Source organism: Dendrobates tinctorius, unplaced genomic scaffold, assembly GCF_039654945.1.
Source record: "Dendrobates tinctorius isolate UK_male_01 unplaced genomic scaffold, ASM3965494v1 ptg000019l, whole genome shotgun sequence".
NCBI classification, from domain to species: domain Eukaryota; kingdom Metazoa; phylum Chordata; class Amphibia; order Anura; family Dendrobatidae; genus Dendrobates; species Dendrobates tinctorius.
Window position 1 is genome coordinate 52,220,295 of NW_027361687.1, and position 17,790 is coordinate 52,238,084.

The 17,790-nt window shown below is 47.9% G+C and overlaps 2 protein-coding genes and 1 non-coding gene across 10 annotated transcripts in view; 1 reads left to right on the forward strand and 2 right to left on the reverse strand.

Moving 5' to 3' along the window:
* Positions 1-3,007: 3,007 nt before the first annotated feature.
* Positions 3,008-12,244, reverse strand: KHDC4 (KH domain containing 4, pre-mRNA splicing factor). Of its 5 annotated transcripts, none has more exons than XM_073567033.1 (14): positions 12,105-12,244; positions 10,675-10,924; positions 9,880-10,008; positions 9,721-9,797; positions 9,316-9,368; positions 9,077-9,240; positions 8,782-8,993; positions 8,283-8,343; positions 7,703-7,760; positions 7,060-7,319; positions 6,119-6,262; positions 5,657-5,769; positions 5,270-5,358; positions 3,008-4,809 (listed from the first exon to the last, which is right to left on the reverse strand). In XM_073567033.1, the coding sequence occupies exons 2-14, from the start codon at positions 10,858-10,860 to the stop codon at positions 4,616-4,618; spliced, it is 1,740 nt and encodes a 579-aa protein (XP_073423134.1). In that variant the 5' UTR covers positions 10,861-10,924; positions 12,105-12,244; the 3' UTR covers positions 3,008-4,615. The 5 variants fall into 5 exon arrangements, 4 of the variants coding, with proteins under 4 accessions (XP_073423134.1, XP_073423133.1, XP_073423135.1 ...); XM_073567032.1 differs by having other exon boundaries at positions 11,995-12,152; XM_073567034.1 differs by lacking the exon at positions 12,105-12,244 and adding an exon at positions 11,854-11,872.
* Positions 8,122-8,250, reverse strand: LOC141083115 (small Cajal body-specific RNA 4). The gene has a single exon (XR_012230651.1).
* Positions 12,245-12,331: 87 nt separating the features above from the next.
* LOC141082950 (uncharacterized) overlaps positions 12,332-17,790 on the forward strand; it is an 80,035-nt gene continuing 74,576 nt past the window's right edge. For all 4 annotated transcript variants that reach the window (XM_073567028.1, XM_073567031.1, XM_073567030.1 and 1 more), the window contains exons 1-7: positions 12,332-12,469; positions 13,805-13,853; positions 13,991-14,065; positions 15,036-15,126; positions 15,413-15,549; positions 15,754-15,876; positions 16,357-16,426. In XM_073567028.1, coding sequence (XP_073423129.1) covers positions 13,812-13,853; positions 13,991-14,065; positions 15,036-15,126; positions 15,413-15,549; positions 15,754-15,876; positions 16,357-16,426 — 538 coding nt within the window. In that variant the 5' untranslated portion in view covers positions 12,332-12,469; positions 13,805-13,811. The remainder of the gene's footprint in view (positions 12,470-13,804; positions 13,854-13,990; positions 14,066-15,035; positions 15,127-15,412; positions 15,550-15,753; positions 15,877-16,356; positions 16,427-17,790) is intronic.

Below are 17,790 nucleotides of genomic sequence, written 5' to 3' on the forward strand. Positions count from 1 at the left end.
AGGACATTTCATGACTTTCCCAAATTCCTATGAAAAAATATTCAGCACATTCTGCATTGAACTACTGTACCCAATTTATTATATATTTTAGGAGTCGGACCATTTTATACCGACTCCACCAAAATGAGCACCGACTCTGACTCCACAGCCCTGCTTTTCACCCTCAATTCTTATTTTTGCAAGGGTAACAGGACCCTAAAAGTTATTGTGCAATTTGTCATGAGTACGCTGATACCTCACATGTGGGGGTAAACCACTATTTGGGCGCATGGCAGAGCTCGGAAGGGAAGCAGCGCCATTTGACGTTTTTGGCTGGAATTAAGATCGGACGCGTCGCGTTTGGAAAGCCCCTGATGTACCAAAACAGTGAAGACCCCCCACAAATGACACCATTTTGGAAACTAGACCCCCAAAGGAACTTATCTAGATGTGTGGTGAGAACTTTTAACCCCCCAAGGGCTTCACAGAAGTTTATAACGACTGGGCGTGAAAATAAAAAAAAATCGTATTATTTCAACAAACATGTTTTAGTCCCCATTTTTTTTTAATTTTCCCAAGGGTAAAAGGAGAAATTGGACCCCAAAAGTTGTTGTCTAATTTGTCCTGAGTTCTCTGATACCCCATATGTGGGAGAAAACTGCTGTATGGGCATACGTCGGGGCTCGGAAGGGAAGTAGTGACGTTTTGGAATGCAGACTTTGACGGAATGGTCTGCGGGTATCATGTGCGTTTGGAGAGCCCCTGATGTACCTAAACTATTGAAACGCCCCACAAGTGACCCCATTTTGGAAACTAGACCCCCCACGGAACTTTAGATGTGTGGTGAGCACTTTGAACCCGCAAGTGCTTCACAGAAGTTTATAACGCCCGGGCGTGAAAATAAAAAAATCATTTTTTTCCACAAAAATGATATTTTTGCCCCCAATTTTTTATTTTCCTAAGGGTAATAGGAGAAATTGGACCCCAAAAGTTGTTTTGCAATTTGTCCTGAGTAGGCTGATACCCCATATGTGGGGGTAAACCACTGTTTGAGCACATGGCAGAGCTTGGAAGGGAAGGAGCACCATTTGACTTTTTCAACGCAGAAATGGCTGGAATTGAGATCAGACGCCATGTTGCGTTTGGGGAGCCCCTGATGTGCCCAAACAGTGGAAACCCCCAATTATAACTCCAACCCTAACCCCAACACACCCCTTACCATAATCTAAGCCCTAACTCTAGCCCTAATGGGAAAATGGAAATAAATACATTTTCTTTTAATTTTATTATTTTTCCCTTACTAAGGGGGTGATAACGGGGGGCTTGATTTACTATTTATGGCGGTTTTTATGTTTGGCAGCTGTCACACGCTAAAAGACTCTTTTTATTGTAAAAATAGTTTTTGCATCACCACATATTGAGATATAATTTTTTAATATTTTGACCCGAGTTATGTGAGGTCTTATTTTTTGCGGGACGAGTTGACGTTTTTATTGGTACCACGTTCGGGCACGTGACATCTTTTGATCGCTTTTTATTCCGATTTTTGGGATGCAGAATGAACAAAAACCAGCGTTTCATGAATTTCTTTTGGGGGGTGCGTTTACACCGTTCCGCCTGCGGTAAAATTGATAAAGCGGCTTTATTCTTCGGGTCAGTACGGTTACAGCGATACCTCATTTAGGTTTTTTTTATGTTTTGGCGCTTTTATGCAATGAAAACAATTTTATACAAAAAATAATTTTTGCATCGCTTTATTCTGCGTGCTATAACGTTTTTATTTTTTTGCTGATGATGCTGTATGGTGGCTCTTTTTTGTGGGACAAGATGACGTTTTCAGCGGTACCATGGATATTTATATGCGTCTTTTTGATTGCGCGTTATTGCACTTTTTGTTCGGCGGTATGATAAATCATTTTTTGCTTCGTTTTTTATTTTTATTTTTTAAGGGGTTAACTAATGAGACCGTTTTATAGGGCGGGTCGTTACGGACGCGGCGTTACCATATATGTGTACTTTTATTTTTTTATTTCCAAAAAATGAATTTGGGAATTTTTTTTTTAAATTTATTTAGCGATTTTTTAAAATTATTTTTACACTTTTTTTTTTTTTTTAACTTTATTAGGTTGTCCCAGGGGGGGACATCACTGTCCTGTGACAGATCGCTGATCTGTCACATCACAGATCACTGACAGATCAGCGATCTGTCACAGGCATAGACGCAGACTTCCTCATGCCTGCGCTTTGCAGGTACTGAGGAAGCCAGCTCCCTGTAGGCCCCCGTCGCCATCTTGGATCCGGGGACCTGCAGGGAAGAAGCCCCCCCCCCGCAGCAGCGCTGCACATTGCGCTGCTGTGGGGGGCTCAGGGAAGCACGGAGGGAGCCCCCTCCCTGCCGATGCTTCCCTTTAACCCCCGGTACACCGCGACCGTGTTTGATCGCGGTGTGCAAGGGGTTAACTTGTCAGAGGCGGTCCGTGACCGCCCCTGACACATTGTGCCGGGTGTCAGCTGTGATAATTAGCTGACACCCAGCCGCGATCAGCGGCGCTCACGTTGGCGCCGCTGAGCGCTATGACGTAATATTCCGTCCATGGGAATTAGGTCCAGGGTCACATGGACGGAATATTACGTCCATTGTAGGTAAGGGGTTAAAACTAGTTCTGTAATGCATAGGTGACATTAAAGGATATTTTAAGCTGGTAGACCAAAAATGTGATGACAGGTTCTCTCTAATCTGGCATTAAATATTTTTGCAACAACCCCATACTTATCAGGGAAAGCCTGAGCAGAGACCCTTCACACTTATCACTGGAGAGGATCGGGCATGCTAAACATCAATGCCCAAACCTTCTGCCTGGCAAGAGATGACCCGTGTCTCATGGCAGCAGATCGTCACACTCAAGGTCCGCTGCTGTTAAGAGAAATGGCCAACGTACACAGGAAACCCCTCTGCCAGCCACAGGCAAGATGAGCAACATTTACAGAACTCCTGCCCTGTTACCCTGCACCACACAGACGCAGAAGATTGAATATGAATACATTTATTTACAATAAAAGATTTTCCCCCCATATTTACAGCAAAATACATAAAAAGTACAGAGCAGAACCACCAGGCAGCAGGAGATGGACGCAGAGGGATCCAGACAGGAGGAACAAATCTGCAGTATATAGACGGCAGCAGCTGCGATCAGGCGTTTAGCTATAAATATCCAAGCACGATGACAACATGCAAATAACAGGGGGCGACTCAGAGCACAGAGTGAGGTAATCAGTGGCACATGGGGCTAAGTGTGTACAGCAAAGGGGTCCTCAGTGAGAATAAGGCTCTTAATGGGAAAAGATTTAACATTACTAGGTGTCAGAGGGAGCGTGTTAACTGTTTCCACCCAACTCAGCTGGCACAAGACCACAAGCCATGGTGCACTCAACATAATGGAGTAGTCGTGAAGTGAGGTTGGACCTCATTACAGAACCCCAAAACACACTGTTGACTAATCAATTGGAAGCAATCTCCCAATGTGGCTTTTGGTTATTACCCTCGTCAGCTATTTGGGGTCCCTCCAATGGAGAGAAGAAAAAAAAAAAAAAAAAAAACAAAAAAAAAACAACAGTTGTACACACCAAAAAGTCTTTTCAAAAGGTCCAGCAGGTAAATCAGCACCTATCATAACCTGAACTTAGAAAGCCGCCCATATTACATTTACATTCTTCAGCAGCATACTCTAAATTTAAAGGGATATTCTAGTTCCACTCCCACTCGAATCAGTAAGGGAGAGGATCAACAATATAACATTCAAGTGACCCATCCAGTATTAGTATAGATGTGATGGCACATGCTAACACAGAAGTGAGTAGAGCTGCAATAACCCTTTAACAACCGAGAAGATTGAGCAAATAAAAAAAAAAAAATAAAAAAATTACCACGTTTATGATTTACCAATTTAAATAGGTATTCTGCGCTCAAAACAATGGTGCATCGCTGGTTATGTCCTCGCCGAGCATGAAGTGGATGCAGTGTTGAGGTATCGTCGCTGTACATAGTGCTAATCTGTGAACTCAAGATTGGTAAAGGACCCCAATAGTAGTACAATGACCCTTGCAAGCTTGCCATCACTTTATGAGCTAGCATTACTGCAACATAGGGGGACCGTCCTGTCCCCAAACACTTATAAGCTGCAGGTAATCTGCGTTACAATGCTGTCCGACCACTTCAATAAACGCACAGCTACAGGGAGAAAACTATCTTTATTCCTTCCTGGTACCCAAGCGGCTGCCAAGAGGATTAAGGATCATAATCGCGCAGTAGCTACACTTTCAGCATTGTAACAATGACAGACAACTCCCAACATGCCCAACAGCCTCAGACGATCAAAGCATGCTGGGAACCGTAGTGTCACAACACTGGCCTGCCAAAAGCTGCCGATCTTTTCTCTACAAGGATCAAGGGCCGAGCTCCAGCAAAGCCCAACAGTAGGATTAACAGGGACAGGACAACGACTGGATAGGGAGAGTTGGGACAAGATGGATCCAGATGTCATCTCTTTACCTGCTCCTGCTTATAAAGTCTGACACATGAGAGTCTGGTGTACGCACATGCCGAATTATTGCTACAGGATATGAATGTGCCAACGCGCTACGGTGCCATCCAGAAAGGCATCTGTTTGGCCCGCTGCTGGGACGCGGGATACTGGTACCCAACATTCCACCCCGGAGAGAAGGAACCCGAACTCTTATGCCCCCCATGCTCCTCTTCCTCATCAGACGAATCTCCAGCGTATGCTACCAGCCCGAAAGTTTTATCAGCCTTCATTTTCTTGGTGGGAGAATCTGGAAAAGGAAAAAACAGAACAAGAGCCGGAGAGGGGGAGGGGAACAAAACAAAGGCGGGAGGACAGAAAGAGAAAATACCCGGGTCCATTAATTCAGGAGAAATAAACACATTAGTCGGGAACCATATGGGAGATTTGTGAGGGTTCCCCCAGGGCAGGTCACGCGTCGGGTCAAGCACAGCATAGGCACGCAGTCCACGGTCATAGAAGAGAAGAGAAAAATGGAGAAAAAAAAAAAAAAGACACAAAAAAAATACAAAAATATGCAGTTAGAGATGACGACAGACTCTGCACCAAGCTGCCCCCTGCCGTATAACGGGCGGCAGGGGCAACACAATATACACAGGGCCAGCTAAAATCATGGAAGACTTCACACCGGCAGCCTGCAGAATCCAGGGAGAAGGCTGAGAACTGGTGGGAAGCAGGGGTACCACCTACCGAGGGGGCTCAACACTCACCATCTGCACCCTCATAGGTCCGCATGCTGCTGTGCTCCTCTGGACTCCTCTGCGTCGTCACTGGCAACCCTGGCGGGGGCATCAACTGCCTGCAGGGAGTTAATAGACATATCGTGGGAACCATTATTCCTCGCGGGAGATACCCCCCCTAATCTTACACATCAAAAATGAACTATTCAGCACATCTAATATTTGCTGTTGGTGAGCTGCACACTGTGTAGTGAATATAGTACACAGCCTTATAGACGGGTACTGGCGGAGTAGAATGGTAAAAAGGAGCACTTTTGCCCCCCGATGACTGCGGACCACACTGAAATCTAATATTTGAGAACTAGATTAAGTCCATGCAGTCTCATCTCACTGCCCTTTTAAGCCTTGTGTTCTTACCTGTCCCTCTCTCGCTCCTTGCAGGCCGAGGTGTCTGGTTTAGAGGCAGGAGCGTCCATTTTGTTCTGGCCCGGGAAGCCTGTACCTAAATTAGTCATATGAATGGGTCCATGCTATGAGCAGAAAGATACACAGGGGCATTATTAGCAATCCTACAGAAGTGGTGCCATCTGCTACTGCGCGGGCAACCAAGCAACCCATAGATCCCCACCCCAGGAAGAGGGCTCCAGGGTGGCATCTCCACTCTACTACATACAAGACCCCGGCTATCATCCCAATGACCGGGGCAATAAGATGTCAGCGCCTCCCAGTGTGGGCCATCACGTGATACTGCAGGGAAGAAATGGCCACAACGTCCCCCACCAAAATCAGCTGAAAGCCACGGAGGTCAGTGAGCGTAGAGCAATGAGCACAGGGGGCAGAGAGGAGGAAACACAAACGAATATGGAGGTGTAAAAGCACCTGGTAACCCAGCAGACCCGAGTCTTGTTCCTCAGGAAGCTCCTCTTTGAAACGTCGCTTCTGACCTTGAAGAGGTAAGTTGGGTACCAACAGGGGTGTAGTGGTGGATTTACAGAGGGCAGGCGCAATATAGGGTATAGGAGCCTGAAGAGGAAGAAAGAACGGAATACAGTTACATCCTGTATTATACTCCAGAGCTGCATTCACCATTCTGCTGGTGCAGTCAGTGTGTACATACATTACTGATCCCGAGTTACATCCTGTATTATACTCCAGAGCTGCACTCACTATTCTGCTGGTGCAGTCACTGTGTACATACATAACATTACTGATCCTGTATTGATTCTGAGTTACAACCAGTATTATACCCAAGAGATGCACTCACTAATCTGCTGGTGCGGTCACTGGGTACATACATTACTGATCCTGAGTTATACTCCAGAGCTGCACTCACTATTCTGCTGGTGCCTTCACTGTGTACATGCATTACATTACTGATCCTGTACTGATCCTGAGTTACATCGTGAATTATACCCACAGAGCCGCACTCACTATTCTGCTGGTGCAGTCACTGTATATATACACATTACTGATCCTGTACTGATCCTGAGTTACATCCTATATTATACTCCAGAGCTGCACTCACTATTCTGCTGGTGCATTCACTGTGTACATACATTACTGATCCTGAGAAACATCCTGTGTTGTACGCCAGAGCTGCACTCATTATTCTGCTGGTGCCATCACTGAGTACATGCATTACATTACTAATCCTGTACTGATCCTGAGTTACATCGTGAATTATACCCACAGAGCTGCACTCACTATTCTGCTGGTGCAGTCACTGTATACATACATTACTGATCCTGTACTGATCCTGAGTTACATCCTATATTATACTCCAGAGCTTCACTCACTATTCTGCTGTCGCAGTAACTTACTGGAATAGAGGTTACTGGTGGTTGCACTTGTGGGATTGGATACCGCGTTGGTACAGGGGGCACAGGAGCGGGCATGGTCGGTATGACAGTAGTTACAGGAGGCACTGGGCTGCTCATTGGTGTGGGCACTACATATGGCACTTGCACCGGCTGCTGCGGTGGGATGGGTGGACCCACAGGAAACCCCGCCTGGTAGCCATTTGTTGCATAGTATGGCGGCTGGATGGGTACAGTCGATATCTGTGGGGGCTGGGCATACGCTGAGAAAGAGAGTTTGTTACAATGTGTTAGTGCAGGTACAAGGCATCGCTCTGAAGTCGCAGCTCACAGGACGGACTAAACCTGAGTGTAGAACGCTTCAGCTGTGTCACGATGGCTGGTAGACCAGGTAAGAATAACCCCATTTGCCGACAGAAAGCAGAGGGGGATCTACCAAACCTTAACCCCTTTGAGGAGGTTGTATAACATTGTACACAGGATGGGTGCTGGGGGGGCCCCAAGAGTCCTGTGTATATGGAGAGGTGGTGGAGTGGGCCCACCACCCATCATTCAGCCCGACACTGTCTCACTACCTGTCACGGCCAATACTTAGAGGGGTCAGCAGTGACAGGGCGAACGGTCTCCAGACCCCGGGATGACGTACCGGGCACAGAAGCAGCTGAAGTCATCTGACTGATGAACCTTGAATACTCCGCATGGACCTGGTGGGCAGAAAAAGTAATATTTACTCCATTAAAGGGGTGGTCTCCTCTGGTACATTCCCTGCAGACCTGACATCCATGTATGGCGCTCTCAGCGATTCATGAACAGCCAGGACCCCATTCCTGGCAGAGTGCCACCTCTTGATTGTGCGAGGCCCTGCGCTGCTCGCTATCGGGCCCTAAAGATAATTCCAGTGCTAAATGGGTCCACCAGGTACCAACAAAAAGTCCAAACTAATGATGGCGAGGAGAGAACTGGTAACCGTGAGAAATACAAATTATCCATTCACAGTCTTCTAAACCCCACCTCGGGGGTGAGAGCGCCACATCAGTGTCTGGGCATGGCAGCGGCGGTTCTTGGTGGTGTCGCATGGCGCAGTCAGCCCTCACCCTGACTGGTAGCACGGCTGCTCTCGGACCATGCTTTCCTGTAGGAGGGCAGTATCAGCAGAGCCTCACTGCACAGACTGTGCTTTCTTCACCCTCCACAGAAGAGGCTATGGGAGAGGTCTGGGCACTTACCGTCTGTAGGAGGTTCTCGCACAGCTTCTTGGCGGCTGCCAGGCCTTCGGGTTTTGGGTGGCTGTGAAGATGAAGCAACATCACACTCAGACGTGCACATTATCTGGAACCCATACGTCAGAGTGCCCCAACTCCACTCCTCAAGGCCCACCAACAGGTCATGTTTTCAGGATTTCCCTTGTATTGTACAGGTGATGCAATTATCACCTGGGCAATACTAAGGAAATCCTGAAAACATGACCTGTTGGTGGACCTTGAGGAGTGGAGTTGGGGAACCCTGCCATACGTGATACCCACACAGCCCAGTGTCCCGCATCAGGGGGCAAGCGGTGCTGATAAGAAAGCTGCGCTACCACAAATCTTCCAGGATGTGACCTCAGCACCACTCACCTCTTGATGCAGGAGTGAAGGGTATCGGACCACCTCTTCAATACAGAGACCTCTATTAAAAAAAAACAAAACAAAAAAAAAAAAAAAAAAAACAACACATTTGACAAACCTGATATAAATGTACATTGGCTCAAAAGCTTCCCGCCCAGACGCAGGCTCAATACACCCCGAGCCTTTCCCCCTCAGGAAGACTTTAGCGCCGGTTTCCATCTGGATGTGCTGGAGGTAAGAGCAGCCCGGCCCCTCCACCTTCTCCTTCACGTTGAAGGTGACTATGGCGTGCTCTAGCCCCACAAACAGCTTGTCCTGGACGTAGTGCAACTGCGAAGGGGACAAGAACAAAAGCTGAGCTTTCCGCACCCCTACTTCTAAGGTTGGGTATTGTGTTTGAAAGAAATACATACTCCGGACTGAAACGGCGGCTTGGGAGATGCCAAAGGGGTTACTGGTGTCACGGGGGCCGGTTGGTGATACACAGTCACGGTGGCGCCATTGAAGGTGGGGCTGGAGCCGGTGGCGGCTGTGACCACTCCATTGGTAATGATTTCCTTTATTATATTCACTGCCCCTGAGGCGGCACAGAATGTTACCTGTCACACTGCACATCACACAGAGCATCACCAGAACAGAACAAGCTACTTACGGTCCACAAGCTCCCTGGTCTGTCCCTGAACGTGGAGATAGATCGGTCGATCCCTGCCAGGAGGATGGAAAAGAGGGTGACATGAGAAATGAACCCAACAGGGCAACGTTCTCACTATCCCCTCCCACCGCAAACAGTACAATACAAGTCTTAGATGGGATTGCAATACCCAGTGTCTATCTGTAAGGTAAGCCATTGATGTCAACCCACAAATATAGTTTTGTAATATCCCTATAAATTAGAGCAAGGGGTTTAGACCCTGAGATCAGCAAAATCAACCACCCCTTATAAGGTGACACTACTCTTATCCATCGTCTGTCTCGTCAAAAAGTAGCAAGAGGTGAGAACAGCCTGACTTTTCGGCCCAGTATCCACAGAGCCGCTCCATCCTCCACTCATACGTACCCAGGCTCCTTGGCTTTCTCCTCCTGTCTCATGTATCTCCCCCTTGTGGACACAGCAGCTCCGCTCAGTCGGCTGATCTGTGGGGGCACAAGATAATGGTTGTTCTCGTAACAGTTCGTTAGCACAACGCTGACAAACATTGGAGAGCAGTGTACGCACCTCGTCCTGCATCTGCCCCCTGGTCAGCAGATTCCGGCAGGTCTGGGGCACGTCATTGATCTCCACTTCGGCCACTACCAGGTTGTCTTTGCTTTTGGAGGTGGCTGGAGGTTTAACAGCGACCGGAACCTAAAAAGAACCGTTCAACATATGGGTGAGAATATAACGACCCAATGTTCCCCACAGCCATGACCTACCAACCTGCAGCTGGCATTTAAAGAGGTCCGGCACTCCCCTGATCACCTGTTATCGGTATTGGATGCAAGTACTCATTTGCCGAGCTGCTCCGTCTACTTGTAGTGCCCGGGGCTTCTTGGTACTTCGCATCTAAGTCCTTTAAATTAATAGGAGGTGAATGTGCAGTCCCTACAGCAGAGCAGCTTGGCAAGCGAGTACTTCCAGCCAGCGCCGACACCAGCTGATCAGCGAGGGTGCCAGACCCTGACCGATCACACATTGATGAACCATACTAAGGATAGTAGTGGACAACCTCTAAGTAATGAAACAGAATTAGTCGGTGCTCGCTGTTGAACTAATCAGTTACTGACCTCGTTCACCTCAAAATTATCAGATAGGTTAAGTGATAACTGTACAATGGTTGTGGAGACCCCCAAAGCAAAAGAATGAGGGTCTTGAATCCTGTTACAACACAGTGGCGAGCACCTTCATGGTCTATACCACCAGATGGTACAGCACCTGAATGAGTGACTTCAGATCCACAGGGGTCACAGGACCCTCCTCTTATGATCCATTAATCCCCTGCTCATGAGTTTCTGCCACAGGGGGCCCCCTCACCTTGTCTGGTGTATTCTGGGCAGGTTTGATCTTCCCCTTGGCCACCAGCATTGCGTTGATCTTGGCAGCCACGGCGGCTGCCGCATCCAGGGCCCCGGAGGGTGCGCTAACTGTCTCACACATCGGCAGCTTTTCTTCTACAGGCAGCATGAACATGGTCGTACCAATGGGCGGGATCACCGACATCACCCCGGGGAGGAGATGGCTGGCAGTGGTAGCAGGGCCCGGCTGGTCCCATTTACTTCTCCGTCTAGGGAAAAATAAATAAAATCAAGACGCGATGTGTGGCCCCGTAATGTGCATGCTCCTAGTCTGAGCCGCCCTGAAGCAGGCCTCTTACAGCAGGCAGTAAAGTGAGCTGCTCATTAACCATGTGTGGCCGTTCTCGGAGGGTGGTGGATCTGTGACGGAGGCGATACCGCAGTGTGACTGTTACATAACCGCACCAGAAAGAAGGTGAAACCTCAAACCCCACAGATGACTTTTCTTGGTTGCCACATCTAAGGCTACTTTCACACATCCGGTGTGTGGGGTCCGGCGGCGTGCGGGGAAAAGCCGGGCCGCCGGATCCGGCCTGCAGCCGTGACACCGGATGTGTGTGTGGTGAGACGATACGGCTCGGACATTATTAAAGGAGCCGCAGGACGAGGTGAACAGAGGCAGCCGATGAGAGACAGCTGCTGAAAGGGAGGGGAGGTGGAGAGAGAGAGAGACATGGGGGGGTTAACACTCAGTGTCCAGGCGAGAGAATCTCTCTCTTGCCGGGCACTTGTGGGGTTAACCCCACAGAGAGATCTCGCTCTCTCACCCAGACACTGTGAGTGTTAACCCCACAAGTGCCCGGCGAGAGAGAGAGATCTCTCTCTCGCCGGGCACTTGTGGGGTTAACATTCACAGTCCGGGCATGCGCTGTGGAAAAAGCCGGTCCGGCGCTGACAAAAAAACGTTGCAGGGAACGTTTTTGCAGATACCGGACGGCTAATTTATGCCGTGTCCGGCAACAACCGGACACGACGCATAACCAACCGGCACGATGCGGCGCCCATGAAAGCTTATGGGACAAAACCGGATCCGGTTATTAAAAGTTTCGCCGCATCGTGCCGGATTACAAAAACCGGATGTGTGAAAGAGGCCTAACAACCATGTGATAAGAGGCGACAAAGCGTCCCATCACCCCACCATGGCAATAAGAACCACTACGGCTCAGCCGGCGAGACAGAAGCCGACTCCCGGCTACACGGGCGGGAGGAAAAGAGGGTATGGCTGTGGGAAGGGGGACGGTTAATCACTGCGACAGTCCCCGGACTATCCCCTCCTCACCCGCTCATAGCTGACATGGCGACCGCTCCGCTCTGCGCCTTCACGACGACCTCCCGCGACGTCATGACGCAAGAACGTTACTGTAAAGTCCACGCCCACCAACGCTGTACCTTCTGTAGAGTTCTGTCGTACGGGCGCCCTCTCTCACTCAGACGGCGTAACTGCAACGTGTCTAGCTCAGCAGAGGGGGAAAATAAAGAAATAAAACAGCCGTTTAAAGAAAAAAAAAGTGGCTGATCACATGGTTATGCCATCATCTAAGCGCCGATTCTCCCGTGTTCGCAGTGCGCAGCCCCTATGTCTGCGCGTCCTCCATGTTGTCGGAGACTTCCGGCAATGTGTTCCTACCGGAATATCTCCTCCAAGATGGCGGCTGCACGGGAGACAGAGGGCGTGTGCTGTAGCTCGTAGTTTCGGGGCTTTGTATTGCGGCGAGCAGAGGAGACTGGGAGACGGAGCCGAGCTCCGGGTGCAGGTGAGGCCTGTGGCGGGTGTGTGGGCCGCGCTGGGTCACTCAAGTCCGGCGCTTGATTCTAATGAACTGATGGTTTGATGAGTGCGGCGGCGGCGGCGGTGGCGGCTGGCAGGAGGGAAATACTTTGGAAAACATTGTTTAAATATATATATTTTTTTTTAGAAATATTGTGATTTGATTTTTAGGATATAGTTTAGCTGATTCTGATCTGTGTTGTCCATATATTTGTGGTTTCTTTTTGTCGTCTGCCTCCATATCCTGTAGTATTTTGGTTCCACAGAGCGGGGCTTTATTAGCCCTTGGTGTTTCTTTCCTCCCCTCCGATATCGTGTCTTGGTCACTTTATTGCATTGTTTGCAGTGATTTCATCATTTTTGCCTTCTAATTTTTCCTTTACTTTCTATTACGTTTGTATTTTGAGATATATACCGTATTTTTCGCTTTGTAAGACGCACTTTTTCCCCCCCAAATTTGTGGGGAAAATAGGGGTGCGTCTTACAATGCAAATGTACCTTTTATTGTGCCACCGCGCTGGGTCCCTCGGGTGCTGTCGCCGCCGCGCTGGGTCCCCTGGTGCCTGCCGCCACCGGGCTTTGCCGTTCCATCCATGCCTGTGCGGTGGATTGCTTCCTGGAAAATGGCCGCCGCGCAAGCGCAGATGGAGATCTCGGCATTGAAATCTCAGGAGATGAGATTTCAGCGCTTTAATCTCATCTCCCGAGATTACAGTGCCGAGATCTCCATCTGCGCTTGCGCGGCGGCCATTTTCCAGGAAGCAATCCACCGCACAGGCATGGATGGAACGGCAAAGCCCCCCACGCAGCACGGGACAGAGCCCGGTGGCGACAGCACCCTGGGGACAGAGCGGTAAGCAATAAGACGCCTGGATTATAAGAAGCACCACCATTTTATTAAAAAAATGTTTTTTCCCATTTTTCTCCTCAAAATTTGGGGTGCGTCTTATAAAGCTAAAAATACGGTATATATTTTACACGATAAAGGTTTATTTTTGATTTTTAAATGTTTTTTATTCTAATATTTCTAATTTTTTTTTAAATGTTTTACTTTATTTTCCGGTCCCTTTAGGGGACTTGAACGTGCTCAGTGTCATCCTACAGTATTGCAGTACCTAGTGAAATATCCGTGCTTGTCCTGGAGCTTAGCCCATGGGCGAGCGTCACCGGGGCCTAGTGCTGGCCCAGCAGTCCTGAGCCGACCTCATATTTGGAAGGCTATGGGGAAGATGTATGTCGTAGGTTGTTAATATGATGTAGGACTAGTAATGGCGGCACACACGCTCTGTCGAATTCATCGCCACGTCTCTTTAAATTGCAGAATCGACATGGCTGACAAGGAGAAAGAGGGAGTCGTCCATAAGTGCCATGTAAGTACCGCAGCTGGCCACTGCCAGGGTCCGTCAGCGCCCGGAGCCGACCTTGCCAGGAAGTCTACATGTGACCCCTGAAATCAGCCAGGGTCCAGCCCTTATATATCATTACTACCTGTCTCCATTTTTTTCAGCTCTGCGATGCGCAGTTCACGAACAACAAGGAAAAAGACACCCATTATAACGGGCAGTTCCACAAGTTCATGACGGTGAGTGAAAGCCCCGACTGGTTCTCGTCACAAGACCCAAAGTAAAAGCTGCTTCTCCCCTTTGTTCCAAGTGCCGGAAGTTTGTTTTTTTTTTTTTTTTTCTTCCCCATATGTGGACTTGTTGTTTTCTTGCGAGTTGTAGCTTTGAATGACGCCATTCATTTTAATGTACTGGAAGATGAGGGGAAAAAATCCAGGTAAAGTGAATGACGGCTCGTCCAGGAAACAAACAAGTTCTCACAGGCGAAAATTAAAGAAAACTTTCGGTCCCTGGAAGAAAAGGAGGTAAAAACAGAAGCGCAAGAATGGAAATTCTTCTGATCAGGAAGGATTTAAAGCGAACCTGTGAGGTCCCCCATGCCCTCCAATCCAGCAGCATTCCGCTCCCTCCTAACCCGCCCTATATAACCGCATTCAGGTATAATGCCCTACTGAAGCATCTCTAACCTCCGCTCTCCCTATACTAATGAGGCCTGTGCCTAGTCCATGTGGCGTTAGTTCCTCAGACTAGTCAGCCCTCTTTTCATGTTATCATGCCCCTGTGGGTGCGATAACATAGTTTTCGTGTCTGAAGCCGGGTGTACGCTTCCCAGCGTCAGAGACGCACTGCACATGACCGCAAGTTTAGGAGATGGCTTCTGGTCATGCGGGAAGCGTAAACCCGGCTTCAGACGCGCTGCCGGAAAAGAGGGTTGACTAGTCATAGCCCTCATTTGCATAGGAAACGGGGACAATATGAAGGCTTTTTTTTTTTTTTTAGATCAGTTATAGAACTGACTTCTGGTTAGTGAGTGTGCTCAATCACACATAGGTGAATGCTGCTGGATTGGAGGGCACGGGGTACTTGACAGGTTCCCTTCAAGCCCCTTTTTTTTTTTTTTTTTTTTTTTCGATAATCCGGAAGGTTTTATAATCTGCCGGGTTGTTAGGTCTGTGATGTATAAGGACTGTATGATTACTCTTCATACAGGGGGTGAGGCGAACGCAGCTGTCTTATATGGGAAATTCCAAGACGCTGAACGATCAGATCACAGAAACCGGCAAAAAGGAGTCTTTAATTGGTAAGAAAGTCGGGAGCCTTCACACGCCAGGGGGCTTCTGTACACTGCAATGGGGGCTTCCTGGCCAGTAGTATTGAGTGCATCACTAGGAGGGGCAGCGGGGTGACCCCTATGATGGCTCCCTCAGCAATGATGTCATTTCGACAGCTCGCAACACCTTTGTAGCCAGTCACTGAGCTCAGTAGCTTCAGCAGTTATGAGGGTGCATACAGAGCAGAGCGTGTAAGGTATGAATTGTGGGGAGATGATGGATACACGCAATACTGTGTTGGATTTCTTTTGGCAGGCCTTGAGTACATCTATGAGTATGCAGAGGATAGCCAAGGGGTCCGCATGTACGAATGCAAGCTCTGCTCATCCGCCTTCAGAGTCGCCTCCATCTTCTTCCACATTGTGGGGATCCGGCACCGGGTTTTGTACCTGGTAAGTAGGAGCTGCACAGACTCCCCGCGATGGAGGGATTCAGGATTGTACCAGCAGTGCTCTCATCTGATGTCTCTCTCCTGGATCCTTGGAATTTGTGTAGTAATCCCTGGTGCCCCCCGACCTCTGTACTGGCTCATGTCCAAATTCTTATGACTCCAGTTCGGTTTGTGGAGTTTTTTTTTTTTTTTTTTTTTCTTTTAGGCAAAGCATCATCCCATTATGGGGATTGAGGACAATTACGAAGTACAACAACAAGTGCATTACCGAAAATTAACCAATCATGCCCTCGCCATCGAGCAGACGCACGGAAGGAAGAAGATAAATGTAAGCCAGACATCTTAAACAGTATTTCCATGGGCCGTGCTTCTGTAACTAGAATACTGCCATACCAGACTTCACTTCAGGAAATTGGTAGCATTTGTGGCAACTTTAGTAATGTGTTTGCTGGTACAAGTCAGTACTTCTACGATAGTGTTAGGCATTTATAACAGGCTTGGAGTTACCTTAGGTCCCCAATTACTCTGGCAGCCCATTAGACTTTTGGGGTGGCAGAGGAAGCCATGATTCTCTGAGTACACGCTTAGATGCCACAGCAGCTATTCACTGCAGCATCTAAGTGGTTGAGTCTTCAGAATTTGAGACCTCTCCAATGCCTGCAGTTACATGATGGTGTCTGCTGTGAATGGAGGGGGCTTAATTATTAACCCCGTTATCAGGAATGGGTTAATAAACATGCACAGATAGGGAGGTTCAAACAGGATTGAGGATGTCTGATACCTTGTATATGTTTATTTTTACTTTTAGGTTGTGGAGGAAGTTTATGTATCAAAACCGAACGTCTCTGAAGTCAGTGATCTTGAAATTTATCTTGTGGGTACGTTAACCACTGGCAGAGGAAAGAGTGGTAGTTTTAAGTTGGTGAAGTGAGAAAAAAGTATACGTCCCATTTATGGGATCAAATAACTAAAAACTGGCATTTGCATATGTATTCACCTGTTTTGCTATGAAGCCCTTAAAAATTTCTTTTGCAAGCAATTCCCTTCATAAGTCACATGCTTAGTGACAGGACGTGTGTGCAATCTAAGTGTCACATGTCCGTCAGTGTATACACTTTACCTTTTCTAAAAGGCTGCAGAGGCTGCAACACCATTAACAAGAGGCACCACTAACCAAACACCATGAAGACCAAGGAAATCTCCAAACACCACCACGAAGACCAAGGAGATCTCCAAACACCAACAAGATCATCTCCAAACAAGTCAGAGGCAAAGTTGTTGAGAAGCTAGACATCAGGGTTAGGTTATAACATATATTCTGAATAGTCCCCAGAGCACCATCAAAACCATTATCAAATGGAAAGAACATGGTACCACAACAAACCTGTCAAGAGAGGGTGCCCTCCAAAACTCCTAGCCCGGGAAAAGAGGGCATTAATCAAAGAGGCTGCACAGAGACAAAGGTAATGCTGAAGGAGCTGCAGAGTTCCCAAGCAGAGACTGGAGTAACTTTCCATACGACCACAATAAGCCGTACACTTCATAGAGGTAGCCTTTACTTACACACACAAACTGTAAGGCTGGTTTTGAGTTTGCCAAAAGATGTGGGAGACTCCCCAAACATACGGAGGAAAGTGCTGTGGTCAGATGAGACCAAAATTGAACTTTTTTCCCACCAAGGTAAACGTTATGTTTGGAGACAAACCAACACATCTCATCATTCCAAGCACACCATCCCCGCAGTGAAACATGGTGGCAGCATCATGCTGTGGTGAGCAGCAAGGACCGTGAAAGTGGTCAAGTCGAGGGGAAGATTGATGTATTTAACAAGGATATTCTTCTCCTTGAGGAAAAACCTGTTTCACTCTGTCAGTGATTTGAGACTGGAACGGATGGTCACCTTCCAACAAGACAATGACCCAAAGCATAATGTTAAAGCAACACTTGAGTGGGTTAAGGGGAAACGTGTAAATGAGTGGCCTAGTCACAGCCCAGATCTTAATCCAACTGAGAATCTGTGGTCAGAGTTGAAGATTGCTGTTCACCAGAGGAAAACAATAGTGATGAGTGAGCAATGCATGTTCGGATAAGGTGTTATCTGAGCACACTCGTGTCCTAATCGAGTTTTTTCAGCGTACCTGAAAAATGTTCCAGCCGCTGCATGTCTTGCAGTTGTTCGATAGCCTCCAGACTTGCAATCGCGGGGATTCAAACATATTTTTCGACTACACGGAAAAGAATC

Coding starts and splice junctions, on each gene's coding strand:
- KHDC4 (XM_073567032.1), bottom strand. CDS start 12,059: ATGACGTCGCGGGAGGTCGTCGTGAAGGCGCAGAGCGGAGCGGTCGCC. Junction 9,369..9,720: donor GAGAAAGCCAAGGAGCCTGG/GTACGTATGAGT, acceptor TCCTCCTGGCAG/GGATCGACCGATCTATCTCC. Junction 8,344..8,781: donor CCAATGTACATTTATATCAG/GTTTGTCAAATG, acceptor TCATCTTCACAG/CCACCCAAAACCCGAAGGCC.